This window comes from Eleutherodactylus coqui, chromosome 2 (genome assembly GCF_035609145.1).
Source record: "Eleutherodactylus coqui strain aEleCoq1 chromosome 2, aEleCoq1.hap1, whole genome shotgun sequence".
NCBI lineage: Eukaryota > Metazoa > Chordata > Amphibia > Anura > Eleutherodactylidae > Eleutherodactylus > Eleutherodactylus coqui.
In genome coordinates this window covers 142502397-142519028 of record NC_089838.1, presented here as the reverse complement: position 1 = coordinate 142519028, position 16632 = coordinate 142502397, and the positions used below count along the sequence as shown (strand labels likewise).

Genomic DNA, 16632 nt, shown 5'->3' with positions numbered 1-16632 from the left:
AAAAAAACATAAATGTTAAGTAATTGCCATATACTGACCGAAATCAGTTCTAACAAGAGGGAACCTGGAGAGTTTTTTTTATATACAGTACTGATAAAATGCCATCCCTGGAGAGTACACGCAATTCTGAAATGATTACTATACTGAGATCACGAATTCCTTCTTTGATATTTCACGGAGTCTTGTACATATTTTTCTCTATTGGATCGACCATTGAGGTATAAAGATGCTTGTAGTTTTAGCAGTAGCAGCTTATTTTTCTTTATTATAGAAAAGACGGCCAGGTTACAATTCAATAAATAATTCCACTTTAATGGCAAAGTAATAATTTAGACAGTTACACTGCGCACATCTGCAAAAAATAGATGCAAGCTGGTTTACAAGCTAGGAGAACAATCAACTTATAGAAAATACATCATTCAATTGATTTTGATTACACCAAAACGTATTGTAAGGGCTTTACAAAGACTACAAAACTTTTCAGATGAATTATTTCACTGCTTCTGTCTATTTACATGATATGTTACATCAAAAATGTACAAAATATAAAATGTATACAGACAAATGTTTCACAAACATTATTCTTCTTTGTTGTAAACTACATGTACTCACTGAGATGTATTGCAGGAAGTTCTATGTATGGTTAGATCTGGTGTGCATGTCCAAGAGGTTTGGAAACGATATGCAGTCTTGTCCGGGTAACATGAACTAGGGCATGATATCTGGAGCTAGTTGATGTATATCTTGTCTGTCTGTGCATTAGTAAGTTTAACATGGAGTTTACACATGCGCAACATAATTAAGATTGTACGATGGGCCAATAGCACCGTGTAGGAAGAGCCTGCCTTAGAAAAGAGCTGTATAGCTTGGTTCTGGAATAGGAATTACAGTAGATGACCAAAAGGGTGGCCACGAGTGTTGTGTAGCACCACTTACTCATATTGAAGGTAGCTTCTGTTGTATGTTTTCTACACAATGCCACAGCCCTTATGTAATTACGTCTTTTATTGTGTTGAGCGATTGCATTTCTAACTGTATCATTAATCAGTCTCATGCAATCTGTTGCAAGCCTGTTATTTCCTTGTAATATATTGGCTCCATGGTAGGTTTTTGAAACATGCTGATGTAGCACTGTATCTCCTGCATAGTACAGGACAAGCACACCGGGGGAAAAAACAGCCTGAACAGGTGCATTCTGGATTGGTTTACAACATAGGTATTGATTCGTGAAACACACACCAACAAATTAAAGTACAAACTTGTTCTGTTTGCATGGTGCAAGGCATTGTTATTGTCATGAAATCTATATACATCGCCCACCCAAAACAGTGTGCAAAACCAACCCAATTATATTAAAATCTCTACACCGCCTCAGTCTTATTTGACATTGAGAACCCAACTTTAAAACTCAAACATGCTTAAAACTATAAGAGACAGGGGTAAAAAAAAATCCATTTGTGCTCATGCTTCATCGAGGTCCCCCCAGCTCTGCTGGGAGTTCATTCAAAATGTCACCTTTACAAGTAAATTAAAAAAAAAAACTTTATTTGAGGGTTTGCAAACCACCTACTCCACATTTGTGATGGTAGACATGTGCTATTGTTCACCTGTATTTCTGAGATTAAGACAAAATCAGAGTGTGCAGTCATTACTGGTCCTTATCTAGAAAAGAACGCAGCCTCGGGATCCACGCTAAATAATATTTCAAAGTTAATGGGGAGAGGAAACACTGTAGGAGACATCAGCGGGTTCAGAACTCCGACTGCAAGACTATTAAGATACATTTTTAAGGCAATGAGCCAGCACCATATGACTTTTTATTCTTTTTTTTTTTCCTGTCCTCCTTCTTCACTCACAATGCTCACATAAAAGTATCTCCAGGGGAAGCCTTAGTAATTTGTATAAAATCTTTTAAGCGGGCAGCAGGTGGTTACAAAAACATGGTAGTTGCAATGAGGACAATTTGAAGCAAGTGATTCAACGCTGGGGAATTCAGAATTGTGAGCATGGCAGTTCAGATTTACAATTGGCACTTATCCAGTATATCACAGTAGATTTTCTTCTAAGTTGCACAAATACTTTTGTGCTTTACTGAGGAGCATCATTTCGTTTGGAGGCAGTACACAACAATCTCACCAATGTAGTCATGTGACCGGCACAATGTCTTACATCAGAGGTTTGAAGTGGATTAAAAACGCTGCACAAGTGATACATAATGGCAAAAAACGAGAACACACATTATACACAAACATCTGTGCTGTAAACCTTTCAAAAAAAACTAAACCATTCCAGTTTGGCTAACAAATGTGCAATCTGCTTGTTTGCCCTCTATCTTGGGCCTTTTCCAGTTAACTAATGGAGATTCCCATTGCTCCATTCATATTCAAATACCTTGAAATGAAGCAAATTCAAATCTATCCACTTCAATTTCTTTAGCTCATGTCATTTCCGAGCCAAATCACCTGCCTACCAGCACATAATCCTGGTATGGGTGTTGCATTGTGCTGCTTCTGTACTGGCAGTGATCTATTGGACCAAACCATTTTCTATAACAGCAATACACCATCTAGAGGTGACTTCTTAGAGGGTTGATTCCACAGAAGGATCTAAACTTTCATTGTGGTGGCTTGCACCATCACTGTCACAGCTTTGTCCACTCGAGAAATTAGCTGCTTCTTGAAGGCGCATTAGCATACTCATCTGTTAATAAAAGAAGAATATATTACTCTAAGTATGCCAGCTGGATATTACACAGCACAAAACGGTTCTTTCGTTAGGCAGTAACACATGGACACAAAGTCCTATTTACTTAATCAATCAACAAGTGTTATATAAAACTGAAACGTGTAAGGAGCCGAGGAAGAGTCCGTCTTGGCTTGCTATAACGATCCATCTTAGTTAAGAGATTATTCATCTATGAAGAGATGAGCAGTACTTCCAGTGTTCTTTATATTAATAAACTGGATGAAGCATGTTAATTAATAATGATTTATTAGCCGTTTACACCACCTAATACAACAAAGGACCAGATGAATGTTGCATTTATTCTTCAGCTTTGTTTTTCTCTGTAGTAGAACTAGAAGTTCAAAGGACATGGTAGATATGAGACTTGTATGGTTTTCAGGATGAGTTTTTCTTGCTTGATTTATTATAGTGTGACAGCAAAGTATTAGGAAAGATTCATGACAAGTTCCAAATATTCACCAAGAAAAAAAAAAATCAGGCAGGCAACAAGGTTAGACTAATTCCTGCTTCCTAATATAAAAAATATAAATTTTCCTCTACTGGAAATTATAGGGAACCTGTCATCAGTTTTTAATTTCTTAAAGCCGCAACACTATAAAAACAATGATGTAATGCACATTTCAACAGGTAATTCGTTAGTCATCCTAGGCAATGCATATTTTTGCAATGAAGGTTTATATATTTCCCACACTGCATCCAAATTACCAGTGAGTAGTGTGGTGGGCGGGCCGGACAATCTTTGGTGGGCTGACTAGACCATCTGTGCTGGCCTGCTTACCTCCCTGAAACACCACCCCTCTTTGCTGAAGTGACATGATGCCTTTGGGACATGGCGCCCCCTCCACAGTCACTAATGGTAGGACTGGAAGTGGGGAATTAGCGGTGCAAGCGCAGTTGAGTCTGAGGAATCAGCCCACAACAGGATTAGAGGAGCTGTGTATGCATTGATCCCAAAGTTTACAGCGTATGCGCGAGTTTAAGGACAGGTGATGACGTGATGAACGTCTCCACGTCACCGTAGCAGAGAGACAGGTGATGACATATTGAACGTCTCCACGTCACCGTAGCAGAAAGGGGCAGTGCTTAGGTAGCTATGCAGGCCAGCACAGACAGTCCGTCCAGCCCACCAGGAACGGTCAGGCATGCCCTCTGGACCAATCGTCGGTAATTTGAATGCAACCCAGAAAATGTTAAAACCTTCATGGCAAAGGTATGCTTTATCCAGGATGACTCACAAATTAACTGTGGAAGTGTGCAATGCATCATTGTTTTAATAGTGTTGGGGGTTTAAGAGCTTCAAAACCGATGACAGGTTTTCTTTAACATATTTGCTGATCAATCTTTAATTAGAATACTAATTATAGTATTGGAATAATGATGGTGTTCTATGCCATTTCTTAGCAGACATAATAGTTATTGTACTAAAATTGGTATAGCCATGTATCTTCTTACATAAATGTGACCGTACCTTTATTATTGGCATTGCCTAAATTTTATGTCTCTCTCTCACAGCAGAATCTTTTTATGGCTGGCACTTATTCAGGGGAGATTGTAATTTGAGGACACTGTAGCTGGCACTGTATGAGGGCATTTGCGGCTTGGCATGCTATGCAGAGGACATTTGTGGGTTGAACTGTTTATAGGACAAAGTAGATCACACTGTATGGAGTCAATTGCTTAGGAACACAGTGGCTAGCACTATACAGAGGGAGAACTGTGGCTGCAATGTTTGTGGGGGCATTGCATACAGGTGCCACTTTGGCTGACACTGTAATACAGAAGGTGTTTCTCAACTTCACATGGAAGAGGAAGATGGTAATTCACAATATTGATAAAGTTGGGGGTACAATGTATATTATATAGGATTCAATTCTATTCTAGTCTATAAGTATATCATTCTAAAAAGGAGCTACAATATAAGTATAAGTCGTTAACCACAAGATTAAACTAAATGTGTGACTTGTACACTAGTGAAGGAGTCAATCTATACTCAGTGGGGTTCATATAAGAAACACCAGAATGGAAAGAAAGCTTCAGATGTTGCCTACGAAAACTAGATTCCAACTGTCATTTTTCTAGGACACTGGTTTTCATAAATGAGCCCCAGCGAGTCCTGCCCTACTTTCCCATTATATATACCCATGTATGTGACTTTAAAGTGAATTGCCACCTTTTATTATAATGCAATTTGAGGTTCACATTTCTGTGCTGATTAATTTCTTAATATTTATTTTTAGTGGCTAGACCTACTTTTTTATTTCAACTTCCATGCCAAAGACATGCATTTAAAAGAAAACCTGCTATCTACAGAAGTCACTAGAGGGCGCTTAAGAGCTGACTGCCTACTGTCTTATCATTGACTTTAATATATACAGTAAGTTCCCTCTAAGAGCTAGTAGGAGCTAGTAGGGAGCTAGTAGGTCTTGCTTTCAATCTATCACTATGCAGGGGTTTTGGAGCTATGAAATAGAAAACCAGTGCCACTACTATAAAGATATATAAGGGAATTAACTAGCATAAATAGTGAGCCCATTTAATAAAAAAACACAGTATTTGAGGATGGACATTCACTTTAACCATTTCCAATCCAATTTGTATCCTGGTTTTCCTAGGGAGCTTACTCTTTTTCTGCCATTATACAACGGCGCTATCTGCTGGTTAAAGCTAGTACTGCATGAGGTGACACATTGGATAGGCTTCGACAGCAAAGAGGCTGGCAATATACAGTAAGAGAACCCCGACGGATGTCTTCCAACATCAGAGCTGTACAGCCTTAAATCATAATGTCTTCAGAGGTCAGATAGTGGATTGGAAAGGGTTAAGCTTTTTATCTTCTACATTGACAACTTGGATGTATGAAAATTAAAGTATTTCTTAAAATGTTTTTTTTTTAAAATAACACTTTAAAAGTAAAAAAGAAAAAATCCAGTCAAAATACTAATCTGATATTAGATAGATACACAAGGTAATATTCTAAAAAAAAATCAAATATATAGCAATTGGTTAGAGCAGTGAGTTAAATTACCAGTAACAGATATCTATGATCAGTGCCAAAGGCTTTTGAACAGTCTACAAAGCCCTTTCTTTCTGGAAATCAGTGGTAGTCTAAGATCACAGACTTCACCAATGTGAGCTTTCTGCATGTACAGATGTGTCCTCACGTAACTTGGCCCTAAACTCGACATATCCCAAGATGTGCGGAGCAAGATGAAAAAAAACGTATATGTGCAACAGATGCTGTTCCTAGGCCATCAATCTCCATAAACTCTGATGTTAAAAACGAATATATGTCTAACCTTTCTTTGCTGGATGGTGTGAGAATGTATTGTTTTTGTATCATGAGATACTGGAGTCCTTAATGAAATTGCAGCCAATGTAAAAGTTGACACATCAGTAACTAGACATATAGGAAAATCATTTTGACTGAACTTCCCCTTTAACAGTGCTGGCAAGAATGAAACAAATGTGAATATCCTATACTTGATAGTTACATACTGTATATGTTGCTTCTTATGTGGGTTGCAATAAATACTTGGAAACATATCTCTACACATCTCCAGAGACTGACAGAGAAGTTTATAAAGTTTTTCATTCAGGCCTCATGCACACCGGGCAAATTGAGCAGCGGATTCCGCTCTTGTCAGCAGGCGTGGGCGATTCGCTGCTCAATGTGCCCATTGATGTGTGTAAAGATTCCTCTCTACACGCACACCAGCGGATTTTATTTGCGGATGCTTCGCGCTGAAATACAATCGCAGCCTGCTCTATCTTCCTGCGGCTGCCGCAGGGTTGGCTTCCATTGAAGTCAATGGAAGCCATCTGATCCGCGGCACACCCGCAGCCGTCACTGCAGACATGCCGCCAGGGAAACCAGGAGACTCAAAAAGGCAAGGCACTGCGCATGCACATTGGCCAGCGTGCCTGGACGCATCTGTTGTGCTGAAGACAGAAGATCCAGCCGCGACAGAGGAGACCCGCGCTGGATCCAGACAGGTAAGAACCTGTCTTTTAATGCCCATGTCTGCGGGCACGGAAGGATTACGCTGGGGGATTCAGCAGCAGAATCAGTGTGTGCACGAGGCCTTAATTAATTTTTGGCTTTCCAGAATCTATGATTCTAAGGGTATATGAAGTGATTCTTTGAGAAAGCAACTAGAATGTTTTTCACGGTGCTATAGATATTGTATATGACCAGTAGACAGTATACAAATGCGAATACATTGTTAATCATGAGTAAGAGAAGTGCAGAAATGGTAGATCAGCGCATATGGAATGAGTCACCGAGAAAGAAATCAGTTTCAGCTTAAACAATGTATCTTTCCACGTTCTTATGTTACAAGTGTGAAGGATTAAAGGTTAATACTAAGTAAGAAGGGGATGTTGTGGCACACTTGTCAATGTCATTCAGCTAGCCAAAGTCTTATACCCGATGGAACCTGTGAAAATCTCGTATGTATCTTTCATATGATTCCAGTGCACAATGCATTGAAATGATGAAGAAAAATCAAAGCCCGTTCTGATAACATGCTGTCTGTTCTAGATTCAAATCTAGGACACCCATGTGACTGTTGATAATGCATTATCCCTTCAAAGGAGCTGCATGTGTATTTTTTTCTATTGAAAAGAAAAAACCGTTCCCATGAAGAATGATAATACAATCAAAGTCAGGCATCTGGAATAAAACTATCATTTTAATTAGATAAAGGAATCCTTGGTGGAACATGCTAGATGAGGTAGTTCGGATTTCTTTTAGAAGATGCCCAATTTATTGAAGAAAACAATACGTTGTATTCAAGCACGAATATAAAATGCATCATTAGAAAAAATATACCGCACTGCCATCTGCTGTCCCTCCGCTGTTATTTCCCATAGTATCCCATAACAATACTAGAACATCTTGTGGGAATATAAAATACCAGCATGGAAATGGTGTGATTCTAAGTGCCAAATGTGCGTTACTACAAGCTTTACAATATTGTATGATGCACTCCAAGCAGAAGATTCACATCATATTGTGAAAAATTAAATGTAAGCATCAGTGAAAAACAAGAGATATATACATTAATAAGTTTACATTTGCATTTAAGGGGGCTGACTGGTTTGGAGAACCTATTTTCAAACACCTTATTATGGTTTTCTGAAATAATATAGGAAACTCATCATTCATGACTCATTATTAGAGATGAGCGAACGTGTTCTTAACGAACACTTACGCACCCGGACACCGGCTTTTCCGAGGACTTCAGTGTCCGCGCGTAAAGCTTCGGCGGGCGCCGGGGGGCGGGGAGAGGCGCGGCGGCGCGGGCGGCAGCAGCGGGGAACAGGGGGGAGCCCTCTCTCTCTCCCTCTCCCCCCCACTCCCCGCCGCACCCCCCCGCGCTGCCACGGCGACCCCCGAACTTTTTTCGCCCGAGCACGGAATTGCTCGCAAAGTTCGGTGTTCGGGCGAAAAGGGGCGGAGCCGAACACGTTCGCTCATCTCTACTCATTATTTAACTGGATTTTATTGGGAACTATGCAATGCTTCCTATGCCCTATGGAGGCGCTGCAGGGGAATTGACCACTTGCTGTTAGGTTTTCCCATAGATTAAGTATAGCAGCAGGATAACTTCTGCTCAGCTTGAGGGCTCCTTCACATGAGTGTATGTGTTTTTATGTTCGCTTAGGCACGACGTTAATTCGCATAATGACTATTTTCTGCGATCAAGTCCCGAGCTTAATAGGCGTTTTCTTCTCCATTCACACGGCTGGGCGTGATGTTTGAGCGAAGAATACATTGCAGCCCGGAAATCCCTCGCTCTGCATAAATCCTCAGAATTACTTCAAATGCCTAAATAGAGGCACTGGTATGCTTTTTACAGCGTTGGATGCTGCTAAACTGCCTCCCCCCTCCCTTTTTTTCCAGCTCCCATAGGAGTCTATGGGAGCCACCAACGTATATCGGTCGAAAGATAGAACCAGAACTATCATTTATATTATAGAAGCTTTGGGTTTTTCCTGTCACAGCATAGATCCTATATTGCTACACCAACTGGTTGCTATTTCTATAATTACAGAGGAAAGATGAAGTTCATATAAAGTTGTTGCTATTCTAAAAAAAATTAAAACTAAAGATACTTGGGCTGAAGAATGATTGCAAAGCAGTTTGAATCCATTTACTCATCAATGCTTTACAAAGATAGATCATGCCTCCCCAGTGCGTACATACCATTAAACACAACAAAAAATGGAAAAAGCTGTAATATAATGTGGGTTGCTCTTTAGCTTGACTCTTAACACTACGTAAAATCACGGTGTGCCATGTGATATGGGGGGGGGGGGGGGTATTTATACTTTAAATTGCTTTACCATGGGTTTTGTTCTGTTAACAAAAGAAAACAATAGCTTTTTAATTGGGTTAAGAATTTTCTGCACTATGCTATCACAATCAAGCTAAAATTTGTTACATCTGTACATGAATGTCATCAGATAGCATTTAATATAATGTCTTCGTTCAACCTACCAGTGGATCTCCATCTTTGTCACTCTCTGGCACATTTTTGGAGGTTGTTCCCTCTTTGGCAGTGACGTACCCATCATACCCTACATCTTCGGGACGTAACTGTAGTAAGGCTGGACATTCATGCTGAGATGATGTAGAATTCCAAGGGTATGTGTCTGTTATCCACTTTGATGGGTCTTCCCAAGGGGCTCGCTTACCATACATCTATAAATGCAATGTATAGCTTTATCATGTCTTAATAGCAAAAACCTAGGACACTACATATATTGTATAGTCAGCAAACATACATTAGAGTGCATACAAGCAGTTATAAAGGGAAAGGGTATATAGTCATTGTATTTACTGCTCTACAGTTTAAGGTCAGATTGAAGTAAGTTGACTGTTCCTTTAGCAGTTTAACTTTATACCTGAAGTCCTTCTCGTACAGCTTCTAGGAGATATGGAATGACGGAATAGTTCCAAAGGTCTGTGTACCAAATTTTGCATCCATCCATATCCATTGGGCACGAAAGGAAAAGACGAGGACCTACCAAAATAGACAGGTATTGATTGGTTTACTTTTGGTACATTGATAAGTGATTTCAAATATTGTATTGTGTGTAAGAATATGCTAAAGCATATATGTCAAGTCCTGTATCTATGCAGAGGGCTAATAACTATACAGCATATGAAATATGATTAATTTGCATAAATCAGAGGAACACGGCTGAGGTCTGCAATTTGCTCCAGCAGTTTGCAATGTTCCGTATACAGACTAAAGGAACATTTACACTCAAAGATAATCTTTCAAACAATTGAAAGTTTTAACTATCTTTTTGCTTAAAGTGTTAATGGACACTAATATCCATTAACACTTTATTCTCTTCATTTGCACGTAAAATGGCCTCCAGGAGCTGCTTGCAGAGCCTAGTATGTGATTAATCACATGCCCTGCTGTGCAAACAGCTGCATTGTTCTGCACACTGCACCCAGGAGAATACAATGTAATCTCCCGGCTCCTGTGCAGAACACAGCATACGGTCTGTTGAGAGATACTTTATCACTCTGCAGCTGATCGATGGATTTTAAGTTCACCTTGAAATCATCGTTCAGACGAAAAGTGCACAATGGCAGCATTTACATGTAATGATTATCGCACATTTTAAGTCGTTTGAACAAATTTTGAGCGATAATTATCAGTATGTGTAAATGGGCCTTAACTGCAGCATTTGAACAGACCAAGTGTTGAGAATAAGAGATGTGCTGCTGGAACTGCAGAGGTTCCCAGTGGGTGAATATATGCACTTTTAATTTTTTACCCCATCATTTAAAAAAAAAAAAAAAAAGTTGGAAAATCGCTTAAGGGCCTTACATTATCATGTGCAGTATGTATTATAGATCCTAAAAAGAATATAGGGAACTCATTTATAATATGCTCCCCTTTAAAAACAAAAAAGGTTCAACGACCCTTTCTGGTCCACATTACAATATGATGCATTGGGCCATTAAAAATGCATACATCAACTGTCAAACATTTGTCTTGTTGACCTCTTCAGTGACACCAGCCCTGATGTTCCCTTTGCTTATATTACCTGTACCTTTCCCAAGATCTTCTCAGAAGACAAGAAAGTTGAGCAAAACCAACCTATATTGGTTCTTTAAAATATCAAGGGTCACAGATATAAGCAAAACCACCACAGGTAAGAGAGTGAGACAATTATAATAAAGTGCTGATAAAGTTCAGAGCCCACTCTGACTTTAAGTTGACAGATGGAGCACATTTGTAAATGGGTCAAGCCAGGCTTTTTCTTTTCAAAACTTGATCTCCCGAGACCCTCAAGGTATAAATAATCTGAGTAAATACAAGGCAGAAGGCTATAAGCCAGTGACCTTGTTTTCAGAAGTGTAAATAACATAAAGAACACTTGAAAGAAAGAATTGTTTAAAATCCAAAGTCCAGTGACTTGCAGCAAGGAGAGATCATATTACTCAAACCTTGAAATTGATTTTTTTGACTGGACGATTAAGGCAATAGATCAGCGTGCAGCGGTAGATGCAGCTTATCTAGATTTCAGCAACCTTCCATGTGTCTCACGAAAAAAAAAAATTGAACAAGTTCCAGTGTTTCAGATTGTATTGTCAGGTGGCTGAACAGATAAGAGTAGATAAGACAAAGGGATAAGGTACAGAGACCACAGTATAAACAAAATGAAGTCTGTCTTATTTAAAAAAAAGTTAATTGCAGCAAAGTTTTCTATACTAAAGTTGGCACCATACAAATAAAGATACAAATAAACACTCTTTGTAAAAAAAAATACAAATAAAAAACGTTTGTTAGTTTGGGCACTGACAACCAACATGTGTGTCTGGAGACCTAGGGGTAAGCGTCTAAATTCTGCCTTTGCTGTGGAGCGAAACAGTGTTTCCACTGCTGGAGTGATGGTCTGGGGGGCCATTGCATACAGCAGTATGTCACAACTAGTAGTGATATGCAGAACAATGACAGCTCAGTGATCTGTTCAGAACATCCTGCAGCCACATGTGTTCCTCTCATGGCTGCTTCCAAGAAGAATTTCCCAGCAGAATGATGCTCAGCCACACACACAAGGGGGGTCACAGGAATGTCTCATATGTCAACATTGACATATTTCCATGGCCTGCCTCATTACCAGAATTATTGCCAATAGAACATGTATGGAACCAGCTGGGATGGCAACTTTCACAGCCTACAAGTTTGCATGATCTTGAGGCTCAGTTACAGCAAATGCTGAGTGAAATTCCGCAGGATACCATATGGAACTGTATGCTTTCATGTCCGCCTGTATCACATCTTGCATTAAAGTTTGAGGTGGCCCAACAGGGTAGCAGCGCCTCCCTTCAAGTATCCAGTTTACAGCAATTAATTATCTTTTTGCCCTAATATTGTAATCACTTATATCAATGTTACAATCACACAGAAAAAGTTTCATTCGATTCCAACAACTCGTTCTAGGTGCTTGGTTTTTATACAATGAGTATAAATTCTTAAAGAAGACATGTCATATCCCCTAACAAGCAGAATGGACTGCATACTTTTACAGTCGCATCCTAAGTGACTCTTCTTTTGGCTCCTGTTACTCTCAAAACCTGGTGCTGGTCAATGGTCAAGTGGATGATCACCACCACCCATTATTAAGGGCTGACATGTTGTTTGATTGACTCTGAGCAATGGAGACTGCATCACTACATCACAACTGACTAGTATCAAGCTCTGAAACTAAAAGGAGCTATTGGGTGAATGGGGTGATGGACTAGAACAAATAGCAAGGCTGCGTCTATAAAGGTATGCAGACTGTTCCACTCCTGACAAATCCTCTTTAACAGCGTAAAAAAATACAGAAGTTACAAAACCCATAGTAATGTCTATTATAAAAATATAATAAAGATGATAAAAGCATTTGATACAAGATAATCAAATATGACATGCAGAGAATACAGTTAAAGAATTGAAACAATTTGCACTATAACAAATGAATAGCCTTGTGTATCAAAGCGAAAAAGTAATTTAAACACGCTTAAGAAACCTCCATAATATAAAAAAGAATAGGGATTTCAAGGGGATTACAGATGAAAAATGCAGACAAGTGATTAGGTAGAAAACACGGTATACGTATTGTACTTTTGTATTTCCAAAGAACTAACTTACTTTGGAATATTTAAACTTGCTACCGTATATTGTTTACCTAATTATATAATGGTTAAATAGTTTCTTATCTTTTGCACCAGGACAATAGGATAATGTTCACGCAGTCTTTTCTGGCAAAAATGCCATGCCTTTGGTGTTTTGAAACCGTGACATTTTTCCTAGCAAAAAATGGTGTCCCGATGTTTGTATAAATACTAAAATATGAAACACCCTACAGACATTGTATTTTTTGCATTGGCATTCTTTTTCTCACTTGTGCTGTGATTTTTGGTTCCATAGTATTTTTTTGGGTATATCGTAGCATGCTCTGACTATGACGGTTTTCTAAAGGAAAAAAATGCGAAAGAGAAAAAATGCATGTGTGACTAATAAATGGCACAAAAAGCCAGTAAAAAATGCAGAAATTAGTCAAAAGAATTGCATGTGAATTTTCTAAAACTTTTTTCCCACTCAAAAATGCCAAGAAAATGAGTGTCTACCAAAAAAACTTTTTAGGTTTTCCTTCAAAGTACATTGATGATCAACCTATGCTTAGAAAAGGCTATCAATTTTAGATTGGTGGGGCTCTGGGATCAAAGAAGCCACATCATTATCTATCCCTTCTTAGGAGAGATTCTAGATCAGTAATCTCCAAACTGTAGCTTCAAGCTGTTGAGAGTGACTGTAAGGGTAAGATGGCAGTTGTAGTTTCTTAACATGCTGGGGCCCAGTGTTTTAGATTCATTTGTATTCCTGAGATAGAACTAAGTGCAGGTCTAATGCTGACATAGAATAAAGGAATTGTATGGCCTTTAACCTTCCTACTGATTAGCCCCAGCTCCATTCCTTTAACTGAAACCAAGCTTGTTCTACTTCAAATGGCTGAAGCTCTGGTTCTTTTGTGGCTACAGGCGTGATTTTGGTCCCATTTTAAAGCCAAGAATCTTGTGAGAGCAGGGATGCTAAACATACAGCAGTGATGTCAGTCTGTGTGCAAAGACAGTAGCGTTCAGCAAGCCGCAAAGAAAGATCTACGATTCTCCTTTCTTTCCCCCTGTCCTAGTAGAGGGGGTAACATGGACAATAGTTCATGTTCTCATCCACCTTATCAATCTGATCAGAAAATAGTTGCTTTCTGACGCATATGGTATTTTATGTTCCTGTGGACAGTAGTGAGTAGATGAATACTTGCTCATCTAATCACACCTCTACACTTTAACCCCATGGATGCAATGGCTATTGCTGACTGTGACATTTAAGTTGTTTTACATTTTTAAGAAACTACTTTTTTTTCCTTACACTATTATTTAAATATTGAAAAAAATTAAAAAATATTGAAAAAATTAAATTAAAAAATGTGATTTTACCGGTATCACAACTACATAACAAACCATACTATAAAATATTGCATTCTTTATCCAGCACAGTGAAATCCATAAAAAATGCCACAATAGCTGTCTACTTCATCTACTGTTCATCTTGCTTTCCCCAAAACAGAAATAAAAAAGCAATCAGAAAGTAATTTATAGCTTAAAATGCTACCAATAAAAACTTCAAGCTGTCCAATGAGAAACAAGCCCTTATACATCTGTTGCTGGAAAAATAAAAATGTTCTAGTTTTGCAATGTAGGAATGAAAATATGTTTTTGTAAATAAAAGCGTTTATATTGTTCCAAAGTTGCAAAACATAATAAAACCTTTATAAATTTGGTAATTGTAATGACCCATATAATAAAGTTAACTTAATATTTATACCACATGGTGAACACTGTAAAAGTAAATCCAAAAAAACATTGGTGAAATAGCTTTTTGTTCCATTGCTACCCCACAAAAAAAATTATAAATACTGTTCAATACATTATATGTATCCAAAACTGGTTCCTTAAAAACGTGAACTTGTTCCACAAAACACAAGATGTCATACAGCTATACTGACCAAAAAATGAAAACAGTTATTACCACTAGAACACAAATTCCCCTTCTTCTCCGAGCTAGATTTCTGAATCTATCACAAAAGCGCTTGCTTGTCCACCAGGGAGGCTGCAGCTACTCTATTGCCACAGGTACCAACGTTCTTAATTTCTACCCAAACCTTCTAACTATTACGATATACTAGACTATGGAGCCCTGTTTTTCCTCTGATTAGGCACATTACATTTAATTTTCTTAGTTTTTCTTGCGATATCACACAACCCCCTTCAATGACATATGTTATTAAACACAATGTACTGGATTTTACACAAATGTGTGATCTTTAGACAAATGTATTACCAATTGTGACATCAGAGGAACTGTGTGTTTCTAGGAAGCCATTGAGGTGGTGCCATGCTTTGGGAATCCATTCAATTATCTTTACGAGATCGTTGTTCCTTAAGCTTTTTTCTATTTCCATTTCGATAAGCTTCCTTCTCAAGTACCTTCCAAGAAAACTCTTAACTGGATCCATGTGGTTAGCATATAGTACCCACCTAAAAATCAATACGATTTACAAAACAATGTAAAATGTTGCAATACTTGTATAAAGTACTAAAATCACTAATCTAGAAACTGGAATGAATCTAGAATCTTGAATGATTAGCTATTGTTATCTAAAGCACTTTTATGTTCTTCCTTCACAAGAACAAATGTGTAATTTCATTCATTAATATGACAAAACATTCTTTTATTAGTATTAGGTAAAAATAAATATCTTTCACACAATAAAAATACCTGAAATTGTGGTGTAATTCTAAATTTGGTGAAGACAAAATACTTTGATTCATTGTTCCAATGATGTACGGACTGAAAGAAAAAGGAACTTTATGAAATAATAGAAGCCAAGAAATACAAATACATACTGCATATTGTAAGCCAAATAAGTAGGCAAACAATGGACATTTCCATCTACTTCAATTAAAGGAGACTTCTGTTATGTACTGTAACATTTCTGCATTTAAAGAAAAGTTTGGTTTAAAACTAGAGTTGAGCGAACATACTCTGCTGAGCTTGATGCTCGTTCGAGTATTAGCGTACTCGATGGTGCTCGTTACTCGAATGAGCATGAAGCCGTGTTCGACCCCGCCCCAGTTTTTGGCTCCTCCCCGCTGTGACGTGCCTGCTTTGGCCCATCCTCGCTGCAGCGCACGTCATTGGCAAATTTATTGTCGAGAGGGGGAGAGGGAGAGAGAGAGTGGGGAGAGAGGGGGGAGAAAGAGAGAGAGGGGGCGGGAGAGAGAGAGAGGGGGGGGAGGGAGAGAGAGACAGAGGGGGGTGAGAGAGAGAGGGGGGAGGGAGAGAGATGGGGGGACAGAGGGAGTGAGAGGGAGAGAGAGGGATAGAGGGGGGAGGAGGGAGAGAGAGAGAGGGACAGAAGGGGGAGGGAGGGAGAGGGAGAGAGGGAGAGGGGGAGAGGGAGAGAGAGAGAGAGGGGGAGAGAGAGGGAGGCTGGAGAAAGAGGAGGCGGGATAGAGAAAGAGGGAGAGAGAGGGAGAGAGAAAGAGGGGGAGAGAAAGAGGGGGAGAGAGAGAGGGGGAGAGAAAGAGGGGGAGAGAGAGAGGGAGAGAGAAAGAGGGGGAGAAAGAGGGAGAGAGGGAGAGGGGGAGAGGAGGAGAGAGAGAGGGGGGGAGAGAGAGAGAACGAACAAACCTAGGGAAAAAAAAAAGCTGTGTGTGATAAAAAAAAAACACATCAGACAAAAAAAAATGGATGTGAAATGAACATGGACATACACACTAATTAAAATCAGTTAAATTTTCACAGACCA

At 39.0% G+C, this 16632-nt stretch overlaps 1 protein-coding gene across 12 annotated transcripts in view; it reads right to left on the bottom strand.

The window, feature by feature from the left end:
- Nucleotides 1–285: 285 nt before the first annotated feature.
- Nucleotides 286–16632, bottom strand: part of NAV3 (neuron navigator 3) — a 286112-nt gene continuing 269765 nt past the window's right edge. For all 12 annotated transcript variants that reach the window (XM_066591685.1, XM_066591684.1, XM_066591688.1 and 9 more), the window contains 5 exons: nucleotides 15600–15671; nucleotides 15162–15358; nucleotides 9655–9773; nucleotides 9248–9451; nucleotides 286–2700 (listed from right to left, as the gene is read on the bottom strand). In XM_066591685.1, coding sequence (XP_066447782.1) covers nucleotides 2581–2700; nucleotides 9248–9451; nucleotides 9655–9773; nucleotides 15162–15358; nucleotides 15600–15671 — 712 coding nt within the window. In that variant the 3' untranslated portion in view covers nucleotides 286–2580. The remainder of the gene's footprint in view (nucleotides 2701–9247; nucleotides 9452–9654; nucleotides 9774–15161; nucleotides 15359–15599; nucleotides 15672–16632) is intronic.